Source organism: Schistocerca piceifrons, chromosome X (genome assembly GCF_021461385.2).
Source record: "Schistocerca piceifrons isolate TAMUIC-IGC-003096 chromosome X, iqSchPice1.1, whole genome shotgun sequence".
NCBI lineage: Eukaryota > Metazoa > Arthropoda > Insecta > Orthoptera > Acrididae > Schistocerca > Schistocerca piceifrons.
In genome coordinates this window covers 316,436,330-316,459,125 of record NC_060149.1, presented here as the reverse complement: position 1 = coordinate 316,459,125, position 22,796 = coordinate 316,436,330, and the positions used below count along the sequence as shown (strand labels likewise).

Below are 22,796 nucleotides of genomic sequence, written 5' to 3'. Positions count from 1 at the left end.
GTTACAGTTCAGTACAAGGTCCACTGTTCAGATGACACCATGCAAGTGGAACTCCTAATGACTGACTCAATGGGTGCTGTATACTTAGAACAACTGAAACATTATCCTAGTAAGTATTTTTACTCATGAGTTGTTTACTTCATCTTAAGAACAAAACTTTTTTAATGTAGCTAAAAAAATGTTGGTTTAAACTTCCATTGTTGTCATACAGAGCTGGGATTGGATTGTATGGGTGCAGATGGAGGGATAAGGGGAGAGAGCAGCTACGTGGAGTAGACTTGCTGATACAAAATGGTATTGCAAGTCCACTCTTGTGCTACCTGGAAAAGGAATTCTATTTTGAAGAAAATTTTCTAAACTGTACCTTCTTGCCATATGGCGAAGAAAAAAGTTTTTTCTTTTCTTATGTCTCAAGCGTTTTGAATGAATTTCTCCAAACTGGAATTGTGTTTTTGCAGTTTATGGAATTGCAGAAAATTTTAACTGTGGATTTAATCATTGAGATAATCAATGACTAGTTAAGTTCTTCAATTACCACAAGACTGTTAGTACGAATACACATAAAGAAAATATCAAGATGGAAAATAGGTAGACCTACAACGTAACATCTTGTTAATTTAATTCACTATCATATGATTTTAGGACACAGTTTCCAATTACACTGGGTACAACTTAGTGACACAGTGTAAGCCTGAACAGTATATCACACAATGCCGTTACTGACGTTTGTTGTAACCGTTAGAGGAGCATTCTTGCCTCTCCATGTGTCTTCTTCCACAGCATTTGTGATGATGATGATTAGTGTTTTAGGGCGCACAACAGCAAGGTTATCAGCGCCCGACACAGCATTTGTCCCGCATGCTGTTAGGGTCATGGAGCCATTCGAGAATCTCAGTGTGAACACCTTCACCGTTTGGAAATTTTCTCCCCGCCCCCCCCCCCCCCCCCGCCCCCTCCCCCCCTCAATGTTCTTTCAGCTTGCGAAACATTGAAATCGCATGGTGAAAAATGTGGACTTCCCGAAAAGGATCACCCACGCCAGTGAGACTTTTGTCAAATTTTTGGCATAATTTCACTACAGCGCGACGCAATATCGCGTTTTGCCCATATTTCGCCAAGAACTTCATGGTGAATATGTGTGCCATTTAGTCGTTTTTTTCCCACAAGAATCGTACCGTCCCGCGTACTTCTACTCTGGAGTACGTCTCCACTTGGTGCCCAATTTTAGTTCCACACTGTGATAGACCTGTTATTCGCACTGCAGCAGAACTGTCTCCGCAAGAAACTCTGAACATGTACTCTCTTACGACAGTGCGCCACTCGTGTTGCGCAACTGTCTTGGTATGGGAGGACATGTGCAACTTACTTTCTGAAGTCCCTACATAACACCGGATATTTTATAGTTCCCATGAACTTCCTGGACTGCGGTACGTGCAGGAAACCCAGAGCACGTACTCTCTTATGATAATACGCGACCCTTGTTGCGCAATGGTCTTGGTGTGGAATGACACGTGTAACATAGTTTCTGAAGTCCCTATGTACCAGTAGGTTGTTCATAGTTCATTTGAACTTCGTGGGTTATGGTACAGTATAAAGGAAATTAATCCCACACTTACTGTTTGTAGTGTAGGCCATAGGATACACTAAAAGCCTAGTAGAGACGACAATTTAACTACCAGCATGTACCATCAGTTTATTATAAGCTGCGTCTTGTACAGGCAGTGCCGCACTATACCAATTTGGACTTCATGTTAGTTAGGTTCACATGTTGCCAATTCTCAGACAATAGGGGTTTGGAGATACATATCCGCCTGTGAAGAAGCCCTTTATGCTGTAAAAGGAATTTCTCTTTGCTTAACACAACAGTCTCCCTCTTTATGAAGTCTTTCTTGTAAGACACAAGCATTGAAAGGCCACATGCTCCTCCCCTCATCTAAGAGAGACGTCTCCTGGCTGTAGCTTAGAAACAGCCTTGCCAGTGAGCACGGCAGTAATGATACATCACAGTAGCAGTACTTGACTATTTTCCATGTGCATCATGGAGCACGAGGAAAATGTGACGTAGTGGCTAGAGTATTATTGCCTTTGATCAGACAAGAGGTCATCCTTAGAAGGAATCGATGGATTTCGCAAGATTATTGTCACATATGGCTCTAACGGACTGCTTTCTTTTCTGTCTGTCAAATATCTTAGTTTACTACAAATTGTCCCGTGAATAGCAGCTACAATATGACCATCATTGATTAGAACCACAGGCATGTGTCCAGGTTCCTAGACAAGCATTACTTGTCTGAGACAATGCTGCTGCAAGGTGTTAACCGTGGCTCTGGCCCTACTCAACCCGTTTCGGAATGCAGACCCAGGAGCAAATTAAATTACAGGGACATTTAAAACAGTGTGTGTGACATCCTTGCTCACTCCTGCTCACAGTTTCAGGAGTTTCTGTGGAGATACTGTTCAGTATAGCTGAAGGTTCTAAACTACATCACTTTACCCATGTTCTGGCAGGTTGTTGAATACAAGTGTACCCACGTACCTGACAATACTGTTACGCACTTTAAGTCTTTGTAGAGGTTGTTTATGGTTCTAATATTACGTTCATGCTTTTTGATTTTTTCTTTGAGAAAACAGAAACTGTTGATAATGACAAAGGGCATAAACGATTGTATGTATTGTGAAACAGCTGTCAAAATACAATTTGTTGAAGTGGTCCCTGCAACGTGTTTGAAAACTAAAACCGGATACAATGCTTGTATTACACTTGTGCGTTGTGAAAGTACAGGGGTTGAAAAAAAATGGTTGAACATAAATGCAGATGCTAGCCAAGGTTGCAGACTCGGTGCTCGTAGGATGGATGTTTCCGTAACAAAGGGAGCCGAAGTGCCCGGTGGTTCAAGAGGCATCGTATCGAAGATTTATCCCGCATACAGGGAAAGTGGAAGAACATCATCGGCAAAGCCACGACGCGGACGAAAGTGTGTGTTGAGTGATCGTGACAGCTGGTCATTGAAGAGGATTATGACAAATACAGAGTAATAAGAGGACGACAATACAAAAGCCACTGCAGAACTGAAAGTCATACTGGCGAATCTTGACAACACCAAAGTAACACGAAGGGAGTTCCATATGCAGGGAACTGCAGGACGAGGAGGAATTCCAGAACCACATATCAGTGTTGCAAATGCTCGTAACAGGAAAACGTGGTGCCGATGCCATATAACCTGGAGAGTGGATCATCGGAAGAAATTCATTTGGTCGGATGAGTCTTCAGTCACACTGTTTCCAACATCTGGCCAAGTTTACGCCCCAAGAGTGAAATATCGGGGGAGCTCAGTGATGGTTTGGCAGCCATATTGTGGTCTTCCATGGGCCTCATGATTACTCTTTAAGGTCGCATTACTGCCAAGGAATACGTGAACATTTTGATTGATCAAGTCCAAGCCATGGTACAATGTCTGTTCCTCATTGGAGATAATGTGTTACAAGACGACAGGACCACTGTTCACACAGTTCCACTCTTACGAGCCTGTTTTGTGAGCACATTTCCCCTGGCCACAACAGTCAATAGATCGCAACGCTATTGAGACTTCGTGGTTCCTTTTGGAGGCAAGAGTGCATGGTCGCTGTCCATCTCCACTATCATTACCTGAACTTGCCACTATTTTGCAGAAGCAATGGTATGAGATTCCCTTGCAACCATACAAGACTTGTATTTATCAATTCCGAGACGACTGGAGGCTGTTTTGAATCCAACGGTTTTCCTACACCATATTAAGCATGGTAATGTGTCGTTGTGTTTTTGGTGTTTCACTATTTTTGCCCCCCCCCCCGCCTGTATTAACCTTAAATTTGGGTCCTTTTCAAAAACAATTGCATAGCTTATTAGTGAATGGAAATATGTGGAATAAAGCGGTTTCATTATTTTTAAATCATACGTTCATATAATCATGTTACTGCAAATATATATATGAACTAAGGCGCTTCATTAGTTCTTGAATACGCCTTTTCCATTTAAGGTAATGAAGTAAATGAAGCAGGCAAAAAGGAATACAAACGTTTCAAAAATGAGATCGACAGGAAGTGCAAAATGGCCAAGCAGGGATGGCTAGAGGACAAATGTAAGGATGTAGAGGAATGTCTCACTAGGGGTAAGATAGATACTGCCTACAGGAAAATTAAAGAGACTTTTGGAGAAAAGAGAACCACTTGTATGAATATCAAGAGCTCAAATGGAAACCCTGTTCTAAGCAAAGAAGAGAAAGCGGAAAAGTGGAAGGAATATATAGAAGGTCTGTACAAGGGTGATGTAATTGAGGACAATATTATGGTAATGGAAGAGGAAATAAATGAAGATGAAATGGGAGATATGATACTGCGTGAAGAGTTTGACAGAGCACTGAAAGACCTAAGCCGAAACAAGGCCCTGGGAGTAGACAACATTCCATTAGAACTACTGATAGCCTTGGGAGAGCCAGCCCTGACAAAACTCTACCATCTGGTGAGCAAGCTGTATGAGACAGGCGAAATACCCTCAGACTTCAAGAAGGATTTAATAATTCCCATCCCAAAGAAAGCAGATGTTGACAGATGTGAAAATTACCGAACTATCAGTTTAATAAGCCAGGGCTGCAAAAATACTAACACGAATGGAAAAACTGGTAGAAGCCGACCTCGGGGAAGATCAGTTTGGATTCCGTAGAAACGTTGGAACACGTGAGGCAATACTGACCCTACGACTTATCTTAGAAAATTGATTAAGGAAAGGTAAGCCTACGTTTCTAGCATTTGTAGACTTAGAGAGAGCTTTTGACAATGTTGACTGGAATACTCTCTTTCAAATTCTGAAGGTGGCAGGGGTAAAATGCAGGGAGCGACAGGCTATTCACATTTGTACAGAAACCAGATGGCTGTTATAAGAGTCTAGGGGCATGAAAGGGAAGCAGTGGTTGGGAAGAGAGTGAGACAGGGTTTAGCCTATTCCCGATGTTATTCAGTCTGTATATTGAGCAAACAGTAAAGGAAACAAAACAAAAATTCGGAGTAGGTATTAAAATCTATGGAGAAGAAATAAAAACTTTGAGGTTTGCCGATGATATCGCATGCTGTCAGAGACAGCAAAGTACCTGGAAGAGCATCTGAACGGAATGGACAGTGTCTTGAAAGGAGGATATAAGATGAACATCAACAAAAGCAAAACGAGGATAATGGAATGTAGTCGAATTAAATCGGGTGATGTTTCGGGAATTAGATTAGGAAATGAGACACTTAAAATAGTAAAGGAGTTCTAGTATTTTGGCTTAAAATAACTGATGATGGTCAAAGTAGAGAGGGTATAAAATGTAGACTGGCGATGGCAAGGACAGCTTTTTTGTAAGAAGACATTTGTGAACATCGAGTATAGATTTAAGTGTCAGAAAGTCGTTTCTGAAAGTATTTGTATGGAGTATGGCCACGTATGTAAGTGAACCATAGACGATAAATAGTTTGGACAAAAAGAGAATAGAGGCTTTCTAAATGTGGTGTTACAGAAGAATGCTGAAGATTAGATGGGTAGATCACATAACTAATGAGGAGGTATTGAACAGAATTAGGGAGAAGAGAAATTTGTGGCACACCCTGACTAGAAGAAGGGATCTGTTGGTAAGACATGTTCTGAGGCATCAAGGAATCACCAGTTTATTCAAAATGGTTCAAATGGCTCTGAGCACTATGGCACTTAACATCTGAGGTCATCAGTCCCCTAGAACTTAGAACTTCTTAAACCTAACTAACCTAAGGACATCAAACACATCCATGCCCAAGGCAGGATTCGAACCTGCGACCGTTGCGATCGCGCGGCTCCAGACTGTAGCGCCTAGAACCGCTCGGCCAGTTCGGCCGGCGATCACCAGTTTAGTATTGGAGGGCAGCGTGGAGAGTAAAAATCGTAGAGGGAGACCGAGATGATAATACAATTCGAACACAATTTATGTACCGTACATTGTTCATCTTAGATATTCTCGAAACCTTTTAAGATATCGTAATTCTTTTTTCACCCAGGTGAACTAAAAGACATACCGTATCGTTTCATAATTATATTGTCACGTAGCTAGCGAGAATCGGGTGCCCTTTTGGTAGCTACTTGAATAACGAACACTAGATTTAACTCAACGAAGATTTATTGAGAACTGAAGTAACACACGTACACAAGAGCACAGAGCGAACTGTCCCGGCCGGAAGATTACACAGTATGCTTACATCCACAGAACCTTTCAGAACACTAGTTCTTGAAAGTGGACTTCTTAGAACATACTTCAACATTACGGCTTTTGTCACCTTCCGGCTTGTTGCGTGATGCTAGGGCAACGAATTTATCCTGGGATGTTGAACCCCTATACGGCTTCTTTCGAAGGACATAGACCATTTCTCTAATCTTTCGCCGTTTTGTGCTGGGATCGAAGTCTTCGACTTTATAAGTAACGTCAGATAACTGTCTTATAACCTTATATGGTCCAAAGTAGCGCCTGAGGAGCTTCTCAGAGAGACCAACCTTCCGAACCGGAGTGAAGACGCAGACGAGGCCACCAGGCTGGTAGGCAACAGGATGATGACTCACATCATACCCTCGGCGACTATTTTCTTGAGCCTGCAGCCAGCGGAGTTAAGCTAACTATCGATATTCCTCAGCTGTGGATAATACCTGGCCAATGTAATCATCGTCCATGTTGTCACGATGCAGAAATACAGTGTCCATCGTCGTAGTTGCCTCATGCCCATGCACGAGGAAAAATGGCGTAAATCCTGTAGTCTCTTGTTTGGCGGCGTTGTAGGCGAGTGTCACAAAAGATTACACCTCTCCCAGTTGCTCTGCTCGACGCTGTCGGCCAATGTCTTATTAAGGCGTACAGTAAGGCCGTTCGTTTGTGGATGGTAGGCAGACTTCATGTCATGTGTAATGTTGCACCAATGGTTTACCTCTGCTACAATGTTCAACTGCAACTTTTTCTTCGATCCGTAATTATCGATCCTTGGGCAATGTGTTTTAATACAATACCTTCCATGATGAATGTGGCTACCTTGGATGCATCACTTGTTTTCACAGCATTTGGAATGGCATAGCATGTTAGATATTCAGTGCAAACAATACTCAATTTATTGTCACTAAAAGGCGCCAGGCATCGTTCGAGGAGGTCAATCCCAACATGTTGGAAAGCCATTTCTGCTGGTGGAATTGGTATGAGTTGTCCAGGTGGTTTCTGAGGAACCGCCTGTCTTCTCTGTCACACTCAGCAGTGTGACACATAGTGACGAACACTCCTAAATAATCCCGGCCAGAAAAATCTCTTGTGGATTCTGTTGTATGTCTTAATAAATTCTTAATGACCAGCCTCATGTGCGTCATGAAATTTCTGGAGAACATCTAAGCGCATCTATTTAGTAATCACTGGTAGCCACCTCATTCCAAAGTGGTCAAAGTTTTTCTTGCAAGGTAATCCATTAATTACCTTAAAGTCTACTTTCACGTCCTCTGAGTGCTTTAAAGCATGTATAATTTGTAATATCTTGACATCCTTCTTCTGTTCATCGGAGAGATCATGGAGTGCAGTGAGCCAGTCACTATCTGCATCATTCTCCTGATGATCTTCCATGGGGTTTCTTGAGAGGCAGTCTGCGTCTCGATGTTTTCTTCCACTTTTGTACACTGTGGTAATGTCGTATTCTTGAAAATGTAGTGCCGCCCTGGCAAGTCATCCTGATGGGTCCTTAAAGCCTGTCAACCAACAAAGCGAATAACGATCTGTAACAACTGTCAATGGTTTTCCAAAGAGATACGGTCGAAATTTACAAATGACCCAGATAACAGTAAGAAATTCTCGTTCCGTCGTTGAGTAGTTTCTCTCGGCTTTTGTATGTGTCCTGGAAGCAAAGCTATTACCTTCTCTTTTCCATCTGAAATTTGTACCAGAATGGCACCAATCTCATACCCAGTGCCATCTATACGTATCTCGGCAGGTGCTCTCCCATCATACAGACCAAGTACATTGTTAGTCGTCAGAGCTATTTACAGAGTATTGAAAGAATCTTGTTGAGGTTTATCACAGATAAATTTAGCATCAGCTTATAACAACACTTGGAGCAGCCTGGCTTTGGCACAGAAGTCTGTAATACAATGCCAGTAACAAGAACAGAGTCCAAGGAAGCTTCTCACATCACTATTATTTTTAGGAATAGAAAATTCCGTTATAGCTCTCACCTTCTCTGGATCAAGCAACACACCTTCGTTTGACCCAAGATATCCACGTATGTTGATTTCTGTTGCTCCAAAGAGGCACGTTTTTGGATTAAGTTTTATGCCACCTTGTCTGAGACACTTAAGAACAGCTCTCGGTGTTTTTATGTGTTCATCAAATGTTTCGGAGAATGCTACAATGTTATCTAAGTAGCAAAAACATAATGTCCACTTGAAGTAGGGTAAAAGATTATCCATCACCCATTTGAAAGTTGCTGGTGCATTACTTTAAATTCATATCGCCCTCAGGGGTGATAAAAGCAGTATCCTCACGATCAGCCTCAACTACTTCGATTTGCCAGTACCCTGAGTACAGGTCCACGATTGAGAAAAACTTAGCTCCCTTCAGACAGTCCAGTGTATCACTGATTCGTGGAAGAGGGAAACATTCTTTTTAGTTACCTTATTAAGTTTCCTGTAATCGACACAAAACCGCCTTCTTTCTGACGAGAACCACCGGTGACGATCATAGGCTCTACTACGGCTGACTGGCATCATCCTTCATCATTTTGTCTATCTCTTCACGAATTATTTGGCGTTCCATTGCTGACACACGGTTTGCTTGCTTTTCACCTGTGGATCGAAACATTTAGAGAACTCTTGAAGAATGACAAGTAGCTTCTCCTGTCGTTCCTTTGTTAGGTCTGGCGATAGCAGAGCTTGAGGATCTTGTCTTGTAGTGATAGTGATAATCTCAATTGTTGACTCGTTACGGGAGGTCTCTATGATGTTCAGCTGCTCTTCAATTCACGGCTCAGCGTTTGCTATGCACATGCGTCTTGGAAGGATCTGTGACTCTTTGCAGCGGTTAACTACCCACAATTCGCCAAATCTATTTTAAATGCGACAACAGAAGCTGTAATGAAGAAGTCTTTCTCCAGTGATATTCTTCTATTACATTCCACTATGAGATCCATGGATTGATGCGTGGCATCACACATGACAGTTACCTCTGCAGCACTGGCTGCAAGAATGATCGTAGCACACATAGTCTCCATACACTATGATGTGTATCTTCCTCTTCACCGCCTCTTATCTCGTCTAACATAATCTTCGAGCAATCACAATCTATTACTGCTTGAGAATCTTACAGAAAGTCCCATCCGAGAATGACTTCGTGACTGCATTCTTGTAAGATGATGAACTCAAAGTGCTGTGTGTGGCCAGTTATACAGACATAAATAATGCATCGCCGGCCGTAGTGGCCGTGCGGTTCTAGGCGCTACAGTCTGGAACCGCGTGACCGCTACGGTCGCAGGTTCGAATCCTGCCTCGGGCATGGATGTGTGTGCCGTCCTTAGGTTAGTTAGGTTTAAGTAGTTCTAATTTCTAGGGGACTGATGACCACAGCAGTTAAGTCTCATAGTGCTCAGAGCCATTTGAACCATTTTTGAAATAATGCATCTTTCTGTAAGTTGTACATACTTCCCATTAGCCACCTTCAGCCGACAGTTTTTGCTGTCGACGAATGTGATTTTCTGCAACTGGTGGAAATACTTCTCCGAATTGACTGAATATGATGCTCCAGAGTCCAAAAGAGCTCAGACTGGTCGGCCATCTATGAGGATATCAACGTAGTTTTCCGTCATTTTTGTAATGATCGATGACAGAGGATTTACCCCCAAGGAAGGTCACACCATTTTGTTTTCCAGGCTACAGCGGCTAGGTAATCGGCTGAAGCTTCTAAACAGCGATGGAGATCTTGATCAGCTTGTGGGGGAGTGTCCTCTTCAGCAGCAAGCTTGCTGCAATGGTGATCAGTTACATCCTGTAAATACATTATCTCATCCTTCTTCATCGTCCTGTCACTGGTATCAGTTTAGTTCTGCTTGCGTTGTCTTGGCACGGTCATCATTAAATACCTACCATCTTTTTCGGCAGTAGCGCACCACATGTCGCGGTCGCCAGCAATGAAAACGTGTTGGTACATTGTCCCGGGTTTTCTAGACGTCAGTCTTCCCTGGGACCTAAACAGGATCCTAATGCTGTATTGTAGAAGCATATATTCGTCCTCCCCTCGACTGTTTCACCGTTTTCGATGGAGTTGGACGATGAGAGATTGGAGATACTAGCGTCTGTAGCCTTTCCTCCCTTGTGATCTCTTGCAGCGTCTCGGTTTTTGGTTCGAAGGGTGCTCCCAGCGCCTTTTGAACTTCCTCACTCACTATCTGACGAATGACTTCTGTCAAACGTGTTTATTCCTCCAACGCAGCCATCAATATGACATTTGAAACTTGTTCAAACTCCTTGCAGCCAATTCGTTTTTGATGCATTGTCTAAATCTACTGGCACCATTTTATGAAATCGTTTGCTGTGCACACTTCCTTCAGTAGAAGGGCCTGGTACATATCGTCAACAACCCCCTTCATGAGATGCGCAACTTTCTCTTCCTCCTTCATTCGACGGTTGACAATTGTGTACAGCTCCAAGACGTCTTGACTTTACGACCTTGTAGTTTCTCCTGAACGCCGTGTTCTGCGTTTTAATTTTTCTTCTGCATGGCGCTTCTGTCACTGGGTGTCTCCAAAATACTTCAGTAATTCCGTCTGGTGTACTTCCCAGACTATCAAATTTTTCTCGTGGTTCTCATACCACTGCTTGGTGGTCCCCTCCAAGCACAAAAATGCATTAGTCAAGCATACCGTTTCGTCCCATTTGTTGAAGGTGGCAATACGTTAGTATCGCTTTAACCACTTGGCCATCATATCCAGAGAACACAGCTGGATGTCTTATATATTGGCAAATGGCTGGTGACATCTCGTCTTCTTCAGTCGCCGACATTCCGCTCAGTAGAGTATGGCTCGAACGCGGGTTTCTCGTCACGTAAACGACGGGCTGATGGGAGCCACTGTGTCGTCAACGATGCGCGTGATCACGAGGTCAAATACCCGCGCCTCCACCAGAATAACGTCACGTAGCTAGCGAGAATCAGGTGTCCTTAGATGTAGCTAGTTGAATAACGACACTATTTTTGAGTGAATGGTTTATTGAGAGCTTAATTCACACACATGCACAAGAGCACGGAGCGAACTGCCTCCAGCCGGAAGATTATACGGTATATATACATCCACAGAACCTTCCAGAATATTACTTCTTGACACATCTAGAAGGTACTAGAAATAGATACAGAAATTAAAATTTACACACATGGTCCTTTGCAAATGATTCAAATGGCTCTGAGCACTATGGGACTTAACATCTGAGGTCATCAGTCCCCTAGAACTTTGAACTACTTAAACCTAACTAAACTAAGAACATCACACACATCCGCAAACACCCACAGCTTGCTATTCAGCGTGCTTGTCAAATTATTTATGCATGTAGGGAATAAGAGAAGTAATATCACACTTCCCCAGGGCACTCCTGACGATATCCCTGTCTCTGACATTCGTAGTCAAGGCCACATACTGAGTTCAATTACTTAAAGTCTAATTCACTCACGTATGTGGGAACCTAAACCATATGTTCGGACCTTCAAGTCTAATTCACTCACGTATGTGGTGGGAACCTAAACCATATGTTCGGACCTTCGTCAACAATCAAGCACAAGGTAGTCGAAGTTTGTGCAGAGATTTTATCTTCGATCTTACCCGAAACAAAAATGTCCAGTTGTGTCAAATCAGGCGAATGTGCAGGCCAATGGTGACGTCTCGCGTGCTATTCAACATCAAGAAAGAACGGGATGAGCACTTACCCAGCCACAAGCGAATAGAGAGCCTGGCAATCCACGAGTGAAGTGACTCGTGATACGCATGGAAGCTGTTTATGCACAAAATGTGAACAACACTAGAATGAAATATCACAGAAACACTCTCAATTTCTCTGGACCTAATGTGTGAATTGTGGGCAAGAGTTACCAGAACATCTGTTTCACTCACTCCGCTCGTTGCAGGTTGCCTTTTACCTGCTGCGAAAGACTTTCTTTTTTTTTTTTTTTTTTAAAAAAAAAGCTAACCAATACTTGATACATCTGAATTACACCGGCAGAACAGAAAGCTAAATTTTCTTTGTTCCCCTTTTATACCACTATTTCGGCAGTACATTGCTCGTTTCCTCCTTAGCTGAAGTAACGAAATTCCTCATTTGGGTGTGAAATCGTGAATTTATACGTGAGACAGCAAGTGATTTGATGCTCTGAACAGATAAACTTCAAATTCAGATTTTTGTAATTATTGGGTCACTTTGAGAAGAAGAGATTGAGAAGAAGAAATTACTATAGTTCCATTTGAAAAAACTAAGTTTATATCAATATTTCTGTAATTAATGTAGCTATGACATCAGACTATGTGGCTTTGATTAAAACAGAATTATGGCATCTTAAATGAGTTTGGAAATATTTTAGGTGAATGTATTAGCTGAATCACCCTGCTGATCACAAACAAACAACAAAGGACTGAAAATATAACCGTGTGGTACTCTGTGTGATTGCTTCAAATTCTGAGTGAACCATTATTTTATTATCTTATGACAATACAAGTGGAAGATTGTTTATGTAGCAGGAACAACAAATGGTTCAAATGGCTCTGAGCACTATGCGACTTAACTTCTGGGGTCATCAGTCACCTAGAACTTAGAACTAATTAAACCTAACTAACCCAAGGACATCACACACATTCATGCCCCAGGCAGGATTCGAACCTGAGACCGTAGCGGTCGCTCGGTTCCAGACTGTAGCACCTAGAACCGCACGGCCACTCCGGCCGGCGCAGGAACAACAGCAGACTTAAAATAGTCAGATTCCTTCAAATTATGTGTACTTGTTGTTATTAAGTGATACACATTGCTTTCTGACACACAGTTAAAGATAAATGCCATGAACTGGCTTTGTGTACTATATTCTATAATATTTTATCTTTTTCATGTGTGTGTCATGTTCATGTAAGTAAAGTCACAAAACAGTCCCAGTGGTAATAATTTATAATTTAATTAAATTATTATGTCATCTGTCAAGGTGAGTACAACCTTTCAGATGACAGTCTGTTTAGAAATCCTGAATGTTTGCTGTGCTAAATGTTTCTCTTTACCGTGGATTTATAAAGTCTATTACAGGTGGTCACCTCAATTTTTTTATAGTGGCAATAATGAGATGGTTGGTAATTCTTTATTATTGTTTCCTCTCCTATTTTGTGACATGGCTTAACAACAGCATATTTAAGTCTGTCTGGGAAAATATGAGCATGAGAAAGTTCATTAAGTAACTACATTGCTACCTCATCTAAACAACATGTATTTATTGTACTACTGAGCTGAACCTCACTCTTCTCGTATGTATATATCCAGTTCCATCATTGCATCACTAGCTCAGTTGATCAGCAAATCAAAATATGTGCATGTGTTACCACTGTTACCACAAAGGCAATTCATATTTTGTCCCATAGTTTTATTTGTATACCATTAAGATAATAGAAAACACTTCAAGACATTACTGTTTATCCTTGGAAGAACATTCTGCATGTGCTTGTTGCAGCAGATATATCTGCAACAAAACATCATCAAAGAGACTCAGAGTGTTTTTTTTCTGGAATATTACTTTTGTGGTAACATCAACAGAATTACCTGCCTCATCCACCAGATTTGTCTTCTAAACAAGTACTTATATGGAGTAAACTTGAATAAGGACAGTTAACCGAAACAAATTAGATGCAATCTTAAGAACTAATGTAATATCAGTGAATGTCTTGCAGGTGATCCATATTCATGTGAGTGGCATAGTAGAGAATTTGACATAGAAGTATTTTGTTGATGTTAATAGAGGCTATGGCTTCCAGATGCTTAAGACAAAAATAATGTACTGTCTGTGGAGAAGAGCGATTGGCATATTATACACTTCTGTTTGTGTTAGACATTGTCACAGGATATCTCTACAATCATTTCAAGTTCAGCCATACATTCTAAAGATGGCTATGGACACACACAGCAGTTTATTCAGGGGAGTGAGGCAAGACTCTAAAACTGTCATTTTTAATTTAAATGAGTTGGTCAGTTTTGAGACATGTCATGCCAATTTTGTAAGTGGCACAAAAAACTTATTACAACCCAGAGAATTGATGGTTGTCCACTCACCACTATAAAGTAAAAGAATTATTATGTACTAAATGAAAAGTCTGTACTCCAGATTTCAGAACAAGGGGTAGGGAGTGAAAGTTCCCCTACTTGCAGACTTGCAGGTGTCTATGAAGATGGCCAATGTTAACACATTCTATGATTCTGTATAAAAGAAGAGTATTTGACATGTTTGTTCTCTTACCTTCTGGTTATCATGCATACCATTACAAATCATATTTGTGTATGATCAAGAGACAATAGACCCAGGGCTGGTTTAAGGCTGAAGCAACACAGTTGTCCTTTTGAGCTGTCAAACAGAGAGGGACACCAGAGAGTTCCACAAGACCAAAATTTTTATACAGAATATTTCATAATTAGCAGCAAAAACTTGCATGGGTAAAAGTATACAACCAGGGGAGGAGAAAGGGGGCACCAAATGATATGTTGCTTGTATGAAAAAATGATCCCAACCCAGTCCTGAGCAGAACATTAAAAATAGTTCTACCTAAACAGAGAAAGAAACTAGTAAAGACAGCCAATCACTATATATAGGAAGTGTTGAGCAATAGGAAGGCATATAAATGGGAAGTGAGATTTCTTTCAACCTCTGCAACCTGTATCCTCCACCTTTTTCCTCTTCTTCCACATTTTACTGGTGAAAAACTGTCTGAGAAACACAGTATTCAGTACCACAACCTCTCTAGTCCCAATCTCCACTAGTTATTGCCCTGCTCTTAGCACTATCCATTTTCCCATACCATGACTTGCTCCCACTTACACCCTCACCGTACACTCTCCCTTTTTATATGCTCGAGCTTTGCTTCCTCTCTTTCCCTTTCTTCAATTGCAGTCATATACCAATGTACCGTCTTCCACAATTTTCTTATTGACCTCTCCTCTATACTTGTGCACAACATGCAACTATCCTCACCAGCACATGGGAAAACTCCGTATCCTCTTCCCTTGCGTTTCTGCTCTGCCTTTAGTTATTGTCTTTGACCTGTGCCTTCAGGTTGTCTTCTCAACATCTGAGACAAATAATGAGCTCCACTGCTTACACTCTATCCAAATCAACCATTTTTAGCAAAATGAGTGGACTGGATAATTTTTAGTGTAGTATAAAACCACATGTGGAAAGTTGGCAATGAACTCAGCCATTGATTATCCACTCACCATTTGCACTAATCTCAAATAATTGGAATATTCACTTAGGGAATGTTGCTGTTATAGGATGATTACATAGAATTGTTGACCTAAACATGACTGTAGAGCAAATGCAGAAGATAAAGCAGAGACTGAACGACAGGATTTCTGTACCTCTGGAACGCGGTGCTTGCATCAGTGTAATCAGTAATGAAATTAGGTAACAGAAAGCAACCAATTTTAATCATTTAAGAAATCTGCGCAAGCCTCCAAACCCTATTCAAGTTTTTGAAGTCACTGATGTTTCTTCTTATTTCTTCCAATCACCACAAATAGAGCTTCTGTATCATGGTATGTGTAAATAGTGCCAATGGGAGAATGGATTTTATGGAGGACTGCAGCTTATCATAGGGAGTGATTTATAGTCCCTGAAATTAAATGAAAGGGATCAGTGGAAATGAAATCTATGAAATACCAGCATATGAGATAATGTAAGACACATTCATTCAGAAGTGCTGTACCTTAAGTGTAATAAATAAGTCATGAAAAATGAAATTTTGTTGCAGATCATGACTGAAACTTTAATTATTTGAACATCACAACAGCTGCCATGTTTGATTAGGCCATCAGCTTAACTTTTCAAAGCCAACCAAATACACAATTAATTAAATGACTCATAGACTTGGTTTTTGTCAAAATGATTACATGGTGTCTACAGAACAGAAGCAGCTGTCTAGAGGAAATAATTATAGGTTAGATATGTTTTCATACAATTTTTACAAATAAATAACCAGGTTTTGTGCATTCAGTGCTAGTACTACCACAGGAAAGGAGTTGATGCAGGATCCTTGCTTACCCTATGATATATATATATCATAGGGTATATATATATATATTTTTTTTTTGATTAAATTCAATGTTGATAAAATTATTGAAATGCAGTGGTATCAGTGAAATCTGTTTTGAAATGTTCAACTTCCAATGTAATGTTTGTGCACAAGCTTATATTGTTAACTACATTTATGGCATATTCATTCCAGTGACATTTCAGCTCTTCTGAATGGGTTTCACTGTTTCATTTCATTTCATTAATTTCATTCTTATTGACATGATTCATTTCATATGAACAGATTTCATTCAAATAAACATAATATTTATACCCCACTTTTTCAGTCATAGTCTACTTATCCTCTAGAAATACCTAATGAACATACATGTACAGAAGGAAACTACAATTCATTTCCATTACTGTTGTTTTGTGTCATAACAATTTGTTTTAACTTATGTAAGAAGACAGTTATTGAGTTATAGTTAGCATTTTTATAAATATATATTATGTATTTCTTATCCATTTTTCAGATCCAGCATGCCATCCAGAAACTGAAGGAAATAAATTGACTTTCAATTTGTCATTAAGTGATGTTTACCAGTGTGGAGTGACTCGAGTGACAAATGAAATTACTGTAAGTTGGTATTTCATAACTTTGTTTATGCATCACCACCTTCTATATGGCTAGCATTAACATATTAAGATAAACCATACAGAATAAATCTGAGGCATGTTCAGGAAAGTATACATAACTTATATGTTTCCATATAGTATGTGGAAATAAGCCTGGATTTCAGTTTGTAAATATTCACATTCATCTCTTTCATATCCCATTATTATATTTTAATGAAGTAAAATTTTATATGTCAAGCAATGGAAAATCCAGGATGGAGTGTAACAATATTACGATTCTCATAATAAAATTTTATATGTGTTATACATGTATACTGCCCCTTACAAATTGATGTGAAAATGATGATCAGAGCCCACCAATTTGAAAACGAATTGTAACATTTTGTCTGTAAGTAAATAAGCAACACACACATGCAAAATGGAAAGACAAAAACAGTGATATAAAATTAAGATGTTAAGGAAACACAGTGCTCTTAGAACCAAACGGCATAAAAATATATCAGTTCTAAAACTAAATCAAAGGCTAGTAAAAAACTTTTATATGATGCATGAGCACATCAAAGAGCAACTTGAGATATACAACTCCACCATTTAACCTAAGAAGGCAGTAGGCCAGTCTGATGTACAACAACTGTATTTGGAGAAAGGTTTGAAACACTTACAGAGTGGTTTTCTCAAAACATTCCCATGAATGGGTAATAGGACTGAAGCCAAGGGACCTTACAGATTGTCCCTTTCCCTGTGTACTGTTCATCTAAAAGCAATGACTGACCAGATGTGGTTTACAGAATAGTTAACATTATATTAGGTGACATTAACAAACATAGTACAGAACATTAACAAACATAGTACAGAAAATATGAGAATACAGCCCTGAAGAGAACCAACTATTCCTACTTATGTATCTCGTCCATATTCAATAGTCCACCTTGAATTATCCTGTTACTTAAGTACTTTGTAAATGTTTACAACACTACTTGCCTTTACGCATAAAACCATATTTATGTAGGCATTTTGGCACTGAATTTTAGGAACATACACATGCACTTGGTTTGATGTCTGAGCTTCTATCCTTTAACACTAATATGGTTATACCAATTGACACCTACCAATATTATTTACGGTCAATATACCATTTGCAGTTGCTTCTCCCATAAAAGTCAAACACTGAACCACACCATTCAACACCCAATCCTAGCCATGTTTCCAGTCTTGTCATTCATTTCAATGCACCTGAAAAGTATGATACTGTGATTTACAATGTTGCATCTCAACAGGATAACACATGTTAAATACACCCTTCGCATCACAAAAAATTTCTATGTATATGTTTGCTGCATTTAATATTTAGTTAAATCTGTCTAGTTCTGTAGTTTAAGTTTGATTTGTAAAAGAGTTGATGATGTGAGTAGCTTTAGCAAAATCTCTGAAAATCTATGAACTCAATGTGAAGCTGGCGGTAGTAAATTAACTTATTTTTGCATGCTGTGAAGTGATGTCAATTCTAAACAGTTTCAGTCTGTTCAAGATTCTGTTGTTTCTTATCCTTTCTCTTTTTTCATGTGTAGACCATGAAGTAATTATATGAAAATATGTTTACATTTTAAGTATATAAGCATTTAACACATGTGTTCACATAATTATTCTGTATATACAGTGGTGTATCTTGTTATCTCTTATGAAGTAAATTTTGTTAAAAGCAAAATATAACATTAAAAACATAAGTATATTCAACAGTTGTAACAAAATATAAATATTCTGAAGTGCCTTCACAGTCACATACTTTTGTTTTATAAAGGGACAAAAAATATATTACCATCGAATTATAGTTGAAATGACGTCTGAAGAGCCTAAAGAAGTGATTTTGGCAAAGTGTATTGTGAATTCGCAAGTGAACCACACCTTGACTAGGAGAAGTGTGCTGCCTGTGGGCTTTCAAGAAGCAGAGTGAGTAACCACAATAATAATTTCATGATTGTGATAGCAACCTTGAATCATGCAAGCTATGTTAACAGTTATAATAGCTTTAAATTTGAAAATATTAGATGTAGTGTTATATTCTTAATAATATGTCTAATTTCATTATGGTTGATTATTTTCTGCAAATGTTTAATGTGTCACTAGCCGAGGATTTATCTGTGATTAGTTAAACATTATTATGCAGTGCTTTTCAGACTCTTCTTCCTTTTTTTTTTTAGTTTTCAGTTCTCTACAGTAATCAAAGACAAAAAAATATATGCAAAATATTCAGTATAAGAATAAGGAAGAAACATAAACTACGAAGTTAATTGCCTAATTGCAGTAAATCGACTATTTGAGAAGCTTTCCCTCTTCAGTAATGCACTGTTAGTAGCTATAGGCAGTTTGCAAAAACAAAACTATCTTCAAAGCAATAATGACAGCATATACTAGACCAATACTCAGTATCATCAAGGGAAATACAGTGATAGAATTTGAGCACATATGCTAGGAAAAACTGAATCAAGAAGAAGCAAACACCATACAGATAAAATTAAATGTGTGCAAAATAGAAAAATTATAGCTCTGTTACCTGTCTCATACAGACACAGTAGCCATCATGCCAAATTTCTAAATGAATCTATGATCACAATGACAGAATAAAATACACAACTCTGGATTTTTACAAACATTTTATGAGAGCAATGGACTTCTGTGGTCAGCATATAATGTGTTGAAATCACACTACTCCAGTGCCTTCTTCTGAAGGAATATGCCACAGAAAACTGCTGTTATTACAGAAACAACATAAGTCAGTGATTCATTTGGATTCTGCTTCAGACAGTGTATAAGCATCACAATGACATCGAATGATATTGTGCAGACATGTTATGTATCAACATACGAACCTGTTGTAACATGGTATTCACATTGTGTGTGTGTGTGTGTGTGTGTGTGTGTGTGTGTGTGTGAGAGAGAGAGAGAGAGAGAGAGAGAGAGAGAGAGAGATTTTATCAGACCATCAGGGATACAAGGCCGAGAACATGAAAATGGGAGAAATGACATCTTTCTAGTAAGAGCAACATGTCCCATCTGTAGCAGCCACATGCAGTGTATTTTCAAGTTATGTGCTGACCAAAAGTCGGGCTTGGTCAGTGTTATTAATTTGTTCAAAACTAGTGATGAGCAAAATATTTTCTTGCAACAACACTCTGGAGAGCATGATGTGAAGGAGCATAAGCCCTGTAGTGACTCCAAAATTTCTCATGGCCACCTTCAAGTATAATAGTCTGATTAGTGACAAAAAATTAATATGTGCAAAATACCATTTACATCATTGCACGGTGTAACAAAAATTAGGATCTGATGTTTAACCCAGCTGCTAAAAGGAGTTCTCCTAAGAAAAATGCAACAATAGCAGAAATCTGCTCTCATTTCCAACTATGTTCAGCCATTATTGTTCCCAGGACATAAAGTAAGTAGATGCCACATTAGATGCAAAGAAAATGCATTCAAATATTATTTTACTCATATTCAAACTCAAATGTGAAATATGAGTTGTACCTCAATTATTTTATTGAAAACTTCAGTCTGAAGTTAGATTGAACTGAAGTTGACAGCAGCATTAAATGTGAGGGCCTCTTTGTCAAATGGAGTGACCTTTCATTGTCATTCTCTGTGAGAAAAGTAATTTAATTTTCTGTTACTGAAAATTCTCACTTAAGACGTTTCTTCACTTTGTTCAACTATGGGTTAATTGTTATGGGACCATTAACTGTAATTCCTAGAAGTCTTAATTGTTTTTGTGTCCTGATAAGGAAGACAGAAAAAGACCCATGTAGTTAGTAGCATATAATTCACACACACACACACACACACACACACACACACACACACACACACACACACACAAAATCTTACCCACCTATAATAAAAATTATAAACTCTTTTTCTAATGGTTATCCTGGAGTAAATAGCAACCATACAATGATTCAGCTTTGTCTTGTTCCAATATGTGCTAAATATTTTTGTGATAAATCAATAATTTTCTGATAGTGTAAAGGGGTTTGGCTAAGTATGACATTCTAAGAGCTGCTTTATTTTTTATTACAGTGCCTTAGAAGTGAGCTATACTTTTGAGCAGAAAGTTGAAGCACCTACATTAGGAGTTGGTGTTCGTCAAGGAGGGCAACTTGTAACTGGAGAGTTGAATGTGAATCCAGGGACGCCGTTGCAAATGGAAATATATCTCGATAAAGCCACTGCTCCAGTATATGGTCTTCTAGTCAGTTACATGATGGTAACAGATACAAAATCTCAGGATGAGACTATTATTTTCAATGGGTAAGAGCTACCGAACTAATTGTTTTCAATTAAAATTAGTTCAAAATACCTGAGATCTTTATTATGTGAAAACATACTTTAAATGTGATATCACTTTATACCAAATGTCAGTAATGATAATAACCAGTGATTTACTAGGATAATGAGTGTTAGTAAGCTTGTGTGCAGCTATCTTGTTAGTAACAGTACTGGAGGATGCATGCAGTTGATCATATTACATAATGAACTACAGGTACAGTCCCCCAATACTCAAAGGAAACAATAGCGTGACAAACACTTGAAGATTTTAGAGAAAGCCTAAAAATGTTTAATGAGATGGAATTTACAATGAGATTAATGGCAGTTCTAAATTCAATGAAGTTCTTAACATGTTTCAAGTATATTTAATTGCTAGTATTACATGAAATAACTGCTTTCTTGAGCAGAAGTGAGTTCTGGGACACTTCTACAAATGTTTCAGTAGTTAATTGGTAGTATTTCAATATTCTTATTATCAATATTGATCCATAATCCATTTTAATAAGTATTTTTTGAGATAAAAATGTTTCATCTGTGGTTATTGGATTTTTAAAAACAATGTAACTGTTTCCACATCACATTTAGTAATTCTTCCAAATTAAGTTAGTACAGTATTTCCCATTTATCTTTATCAAAACCAAAGAGACATACTTTATTAAAATTGTAGAGCAAGCACAAGCTGCATGTAACATTTTCTTTATTTTTACATGTTTCACTTGATCAACACAGACGTCTTCAGACGTTACGTAGCCAAGGGCCATATTTTAAAAAGATTGGGATGCATACAGTGCCGCTATCATAGATGTATGTATGTATGTATGACAGTGAAACATATACAGCCTGATATTTGTAACATGTGGCCTTCAGCTACATCATTTCTGAAGATGCTTGTGTTGGTCAAGTGAAATATTTAAAAATAAAGAAAAAGTTATATGTGACTTGTAGCCACCACAGTTTTAATTTCTAATGGTTGCTGTTCCCTACATTAGTTAGACAGATATTCTATGTAGGCTTTGTGCTGTGTACATTCTACACAGAAGACTTATTTCTCAGCAAAACATGAGATAGTGGATAAACAAAACTCCTGCTATTTTCTTTCTCTGAGAGGTTCTGATCTCAGAGTACCATGGGAGAGCCACTACAGAGTTTGCAAGGAGAAAGGGGGATGATCATGGGACAAAGTGAAGCTTTGATTTGGTCCTTAAGACATGTTCAGATGTTGTAATTTGCTGTGTATTGAGCATGAACAACAGGAATCTTGATTAGACTCCCTGTCTGTGATACATTTTAATTTGTACCACACAATCAGTGACAAACTTAAGTATCACTTTTGTCTGGATAGAAAGTGTGTCAGTGGGCATGTAATATCATCACATTCTTCATGTGTACCATGAATATCTTGTGTATAATGTCACATAACATCACTCCCACAAAGGCATTGCTCTAGGGTTTTTTAATACATTGATTGTCCTGCCTCACTGTAATCTCTATTAAGAACTATATTTTGTTCTTTTGACAATCTTAAGTTCACATCAGGAGCTATGATGATGAGGTGAA

At 38.9% G+C, this 22,796-nt stretch overlaps 1 protein-coding gene across 1 annotated transcript in view; it reads left to right on the top strand.

Moving 5' to 3' along the window:
* The window catches only part of LOC124721196, a 136,882-nt gene that overhangs the window by 71,453 nt on the left and 42,633 nt on the right, over positions 1–22,796 (top strand). Inside the window, exons 2-5 of the mRNA XM_047246040.1 lie at positions 8–109; positions 16,817–16,920; positions 18,718–18,866; positions 20,991–21,221. Of these exons, the coding sequence (XP_047101996.1) occupies positions 8–109; positions 16,817–16,920; positions 18,718–18,866; positions 20,991–21,221 (586 nt within the window). The remainder of the gene's footprint in view (positions 1–7; positions 110–16,816; positions 16,921–18,717; positions 18,867–20,990; positions 21,222–22,796) is intronic.